A 6,000-nucleotide genomic window follows, 5' to 3' on the forward strand; every position below is an offset into this window, starting at 1 on the left:
TTCAATTTGAACTGTTTGTAATTAATTGAGATGAATTCTTGGGGTTCAATTCATATTATTTACATGAACATGAAGGTGGTCTTTTTTCACTTTGCTTATGTAACTGTCATGTGCGCGTGGGTAAGTTTGTTACAAATTGCAGGTTGGGCCCCCGGCAGATCAACAACATGTACACCCCCGTTAGAATGATGTGAAAGGCCCATCTGAAGTGGCATATTTCCCTAAAGAAGGCCAGTATCATCTAGAATTGAGCCAAAAAAGGATGAAAGTAGGGTGAAAATATGATTCAAGTCAAGCTTGGAGGTGTGTGGTCCCAGATCCCAGCTAGACATCCTGGCTTCTTAACATATATATAATGAGCTTGTGAGTTGTTTTTGTGTTTGTTTGTTTTCCAATGTCTCCATGCATCATGCATATAAATATGAGTTTTTTTCCACTTTGCCAATTTCACCTTTGTGTACGCGCGTAAATTAGGGTGAAAAATGTAAGATTGAGAAGTCTGATCTTGTATTGCAAACACTTGATAAAACCAGTAGTAGTAATAACTTGAACAAAAAAACAAGAATAAGAATCAATGATGAAAAAACAACGGTGAATAAATGAAAGAGTTGTTACCTGATGAGTAAAAAAAAAAATCAAAGACAGACAGACAATAAGATGACGGTACACTTGAGACAGAAACAAAAACAACAGAAATTGATCATAAGTAACAACAACCCAATTTGATGACAGAGCCAGTTAATGATACCTCTAGATCTCCCCCTGGGTACCTTGCGTGATATTGATGTGAAGTACTGATTGAGTCTTGATTGATTGGCTTGAGTTGATAGTTTGATCCTTGGGTCTTGAGTGTTGTTCAAGCTTGTTCGTCCTGCCCGCGAGTTGTCCCAGCGCACTCAGTCCAGAGAACTCCTTTCTAGAATGTCATGGAAGTTTATGCAACTGTGTAATGCATGTGACATTTCAATCCAACAAAAAATGAATGGAGGGGCCTTTCACAGCTCCATTACAAGTAAAAAACAGCCAGAAAGTCATGAAAACCCCCGCAAGTCACATTTAGGTTGTGTGAAACCCCTTTGACATAGAGAAATTGATCAACAGAAATACGCCACAAATGAGTAATAATTGGGCATTGATTAGCTATGATTTTATTACAGGTTGTAATTAAGTTATCATTAGAAAATTGAATATTTCCATAGACCATTGCACAAGGTCCTGTGACAATTTGGTATTACTTCTGACACACTTCCCATTGACTTCTGAAGAATTCATCAATCATTTCCTAATCTACATCTGACTCACATCAGACCCAGAGCAACATAAAATTGGACTCTGGCACTCTTGGGAAAGTGCGTCAAAGTCTCCCCTGGTGAGCTGGGTGTGAATGTGGCACAACCCAGGAAAGGGGGGTGTTGCAAATGGTATGTAAAATAGGCAAAAATCACATAATCATACCCTTGAAATAGGAATGAATTGTAATTTTTTGTCCAAAATATACTCTTGAAATAGCCCATCATGTGTATTTAGTACTATGAAAAACAGGCAAAAACTAAAAAAAATGTTTTTTCTTGCCCTGGCCCAGACATCCCCTTGGTGATCTTGCTTTTACAGGGGATTTTAGTCCAAGAATACTCTTGAAGCAGGTATTGGTGGGAAAAACCTAATACCCATAGGGACCCCCAGTATGAATTTTTCCATCAGTTGAGATCAACCAAGTTTAAATTGTTTGAGTTCATCCCAGTTTAGCTGGGATAACCTAAACCCAGCCAATTATTCTGGCAGTGTAACAAACTGAATAGTGGGCCAGCTCTGCCAATGGTAGTGGTAGTGTGGCATAACCCAGCAAAATTCTGCTACCTTTCAGCACAGTCTAGTGAATTTCCGCCGGATCTGCACTAAAGCTCCACACCAAGGCCGCGAAGTAGCCCCTGCTCCGCTGTGCCACAGAGCCTTTTAGCGACTTTTCAACCCTTTTTGCCGCTAAAAGCACTGTAGCGCAGCGCTAAAACTACAGACTCCTAAGGCTTCAGCAAGGGTTGTTACACTATGACTGCAGGGCCCTATGAGGCTTCAAAAACCTACAGGCCCCCTTCCAAAAGAATGCCTAGTGGCACAGTGGATAGTTACATTACAGATAAAGGTAAATTAACATTTTTTTTGGATGTTACAGAACGTTAACATTACTAGTAATGGTGGTGTGTTATGTTACAGCAATGTCAGAAAAGCTTGCCAAATTTTGTGGCTGAAATGATTTCTGCATTTCAGCCACAGGCCTATACAGCTTCACTGTACAGGCAGTCAAAACCCGTTTGGGCGGCTGGTTTTGCTTGACATGGGTGCCGGGCCGGGCAAGGGGCAAGGGAGGCAGGAGTGGCAAAGGGCTAGATTGAGGTAAAATTGCTCCAGGAATCCAATGGTGGGGCCCTCAAGGCCCCAAAGTGGAAAAAAAACCTAGTTTTTTTCTTCTGATGGCATTCCTGACGTACAGGAGCCATACAGGCTTTGAGGCTGAAATCAGTGGTCCAAAAGATGGCCGCAAGCTCTTCTGACATTGCTGTATCACATGAATTTAAGAGCCTCTTTTTTGGGCTAGTTACAGTATCAGAGAACATGGAGCGCTGGGCCACAGAAAGTAACAAGAAGTTATGTTATTCAAATTATATATGTGAATACAAAGTAACATAACTTACCACAACTGCTAGTGGTGAATCAAACTTGAAGAAAAAGTGATTCATTGTGCACAGATATAAATCACTAATCTTGTTTGATAATCAAGAAATTATCATTTCAAGTAATGCTTAGTTCAGTTCTTTCACTCATCATTTTCTGAAGCTATCCATGAAATATTTATAAGCTCATGATTCTATAAAATTTTCCTACAGTGTCTTGGAAGAAAGTGCATTTTGATTGACCGGAAGGAAGACAAAAAAGTTCCTGTTTGTTCTTCTCCAGACTACTGAGTAGAAGAATTGTGTTTTCATTGACAAAAAATTGATGATTTATTACTTCAGTTGGGTGGTACAAGTGGATATGCGGGAAGCTTGGAAAATGATATGTTTGTGGTTGTTGCTTTATCCAAAAAGAGGGACCAATGTAAAATTGTTACATTATTTAATGGGAATGAACTCAAGCCAGACAAATAGCCTCCTATTACTGAGCTAAAATTAACCATCTATGAGCCCGGTTGCCGATCTTGATGACCTGATTCAAGGTCTGTTTGCACCACCAGGGTTTGGCTCTGGACACGTTTGAGCAAACTTGGCGCCCGGGAGACTCCTGATTGATTCAATGGAAGTTGTCAGTAATCTGCTCCTCATGATTTTCCAGATTGTAGATCGTGGAAAAAATGCTGATTCGAGGGAGTAGGGGATGATGACTCCCCTTCGAGAAGTGATCTACATAGAGCCCAAAAAGCCAGATTTCCCTGCGAAAATCTAGACTTTTCGGGTCTAAACTTGACATCTGCGGGGGTCCCAGATTGCACGGGAGGTCCTCCAGTTGCTTATGTAAGATTGAGAAGTGGGTTTCATCATTGATCACTCCTGGACAGAGACACCACAACAGCACACCCAACAAATATAGCGGACGAAGTGATTGGACTGAAGGAAGTGAAACAAACGAAGAACCATAGCTGAAGAACACAGGGCATAACTGAAGGAAGGGCTCAAGGATCAGATGAGTGGAGCAGGACAGCAACAGGGCAATCCACTTCCGGAGAACGGCCTAGTGGGAAAACTAACGTCGAGTCAATACGGGGCATTGAAGTCATTCTGGCGGGAGTTTTTTCGGCTAGTTGACAGCGCGCCGGAGCGAGGATCTTCGGCGGAGGACGCCGATGACGAGGACGGACTGGAGCGAACCGAGGCGGCTCTGACTGGCGACCAACCACCTCTCGACCCGGACACCGACCTTAAGGATCAGCAGAATGGCAGCGATGCGAAGGCCGCTGGCGGCCCTCCTCCTAGTGGCAGTCTCAAGGACGAACATCTCAAGGAAAAATTGCGCTCTGAACAGGAACTTCGGGATGCAAAGGCTGCCTTAGAGAGGTATGGCAAGACTCGGTTTATGGACACCTTTTGGAACATGATCATGGTTCGGTCCTTCCATATCTGCAAACTGATACTGTCGAGCCTATGGACTCATGAGAAAAAAATCACACATCTGGTTGTTTAGATGGATGATCCAGATGTAATCGTACTGAAATTTCTACGAGCGCGGAAATGGAACGTAGCCGCAGGAGTAGCGATGATGGCGGCATGCATGAAATGGCGCATTGAATATGGAGTGGATAAGATCATCTCGAAGGGCGAAGAAGGCTATCTGAACCAGGATGGCTTCTTGCACCAACTCAAGATCGGCAAGACTTTCGTCCAGGGCACTGATCGACAGGGCCGGCCAATCGTTTACATCAACGTCCGTCTCCATAAAGCCTCTGATCAATCTCCCAAGACTCTAGAAGGTCTGTTTTTGTTTTACTTTCCTATTCCAACAGCCAGGTACTCAACGTTTTTTTTTTTGTTTTGGCTGGTGATATAGAGTTCATCGTCTTCTCAATGGAGTCTGTCAGACTGATGCTAACTCCACCCTTAGTCGAGAAGGTCACAATAATAATCGACATGTCGTGAGTCGTCCGTCTACATCATGCCTAATCCGATCGTCAACACCACGACTTATACTTGAGAGATCATGCTATGATTCACAGGGGCTTCGGGCTTGCGAACATGGATTGGAAGTCGCTTGCGTTCATCGTGAAATGTCTGGAGTCATACTATCCAGAGGCAAGCATCAACTACATTACATACCCTGTCTCAAATTCATTCACTAACGTTCTTCTGTTATCTATTTTGCCTTCAGTCTTTGAATGTCCTCGTCGTTCATAACCCGCCTTGGGTGTTCCAGGGACTTTGGAAGATCATTGCACCAATGTTAGATCGTAAGCGACTTGTCCTTCCAAACTAGACACTGACTGACCATAGGTCACCACAGCTGGATACTAGTAACGATCAGGACTAATTATGATAACCTGTGATTTTTGACAGCGGTGGTTCGAGCGAAGATCCAGATCACCAAGTCACCCGAAGAGCTCAAAGTACACATAGATGAAAAGCATTTACTGGAGAGTCTAGGGGGGACAAATGGATGGAAATGGGTGTACGAGCCGGTCCAGAAGGGCGAGAATGAGTTGATGGCCGACACAGCGGTCCGACTGCACGAGATCCAGAACCGCAAGAAGCTCATCAAGGCTCACCTCGATATCACCCGTAAATGGGCCGAGGAATCCGGCCCCGCTAACGAGCTGAGAGACGATCTTTTGGTCCCTGAGGATCTTTCGGTCTCCGCCCAGCTCCGAAAATTCATCACCTATCATCTCCGGGTCCACTATTTTGTCCTGGTCAGTCCATCTCTCAATCTCATCATCCACCCTACCAAAAACTCATCCTACTCTTCAATCCTTATGAACTCTCTACAAACACACCAACAAATAATCGTAACAGGATCCATACATAAGAGGTCGATCGATATATCACAGAAAAGGACGGGTGATCGGCAACGGCTTGATCACCTTTGAGTACTCTCAAGTCAAGCTGAAATCCGAAACTGATCCAAATAAAGAAGAACTTGTCGATCTTTGGGACGTCTTAGGATATCCTATGTCTCGCGAAAACTTGCTCATGTCAATTGAGAAGATGAAGGTCGAGTTCCTTCGCAAAAACATCACTTTCCCTGTCTTTTGATGCCTTCTCTTCCTCTTCATTCTCTCTCTCTCTCTCTCTGGACGGCTCTTTCCACTGTCTAGTAGTTCCCTTTTCCTTTGCATCTGATGTATCTTCGCTTCTTCTTTTTCTCATCCAACCTTAACTTTGCATCTTTTCTATTGGTTGTGATCAACAATTCTCATCAGTTCTTTTTGTCTATGTTGTATTTATTCATGTAATCTCCTCATATACATTCCACAAGGTTGAGTTTGTCTTATGTACAGATAATGAGCAAGATAATGGT

The 6,000-nt window shown here is 43.2% G+C and overlaps 1 protein-coding gene across 1 annotated transcript; it reads left to right on the plus strand.

The window, feature by feature from the left end:
• Positions 1-3,675: 3,675 nt before the first annotated feature.
• PtA15_18A240 (uncharacterized protein) lies at positions 3,676-5,735 on the plus strand (the record flags this gene model as incomplete). The annotated part of the gene is made up of 7 exons (XM_053164760.1): positions 3,676-4,092; positions 4,174-4,459; positions 4,537-4,621; positions 4,703-4,778; positions 4,855-4,933; positions 5,040-5,392; positions 5,496-5,735. The coding sequence occupies 7 exons, from the start codon at positions 3,676-3,678 to the stop codon at positions 5,733-5,735; spliced, it is 1,536 nt and encodes a 511-aa protein (XP_053028737.1).
• Positions 5,736-6,000: the final 265 nt, after the last annotated feature.

Source organism: Puccinia triticina, chromosome 18A (assembly GCF_026914185.1).
Source record: "Puccinia triticina chromosome 18A, complete sequence".
In the NCBI taxonomy this organism is placed as follows: domain Eukaryota; kingdom Fungi; phylum Basidiomycota; class Pucciniomycetes; order Pucciniales; family Pucciniaceae; genus Puccinia; species Puccinia triticina.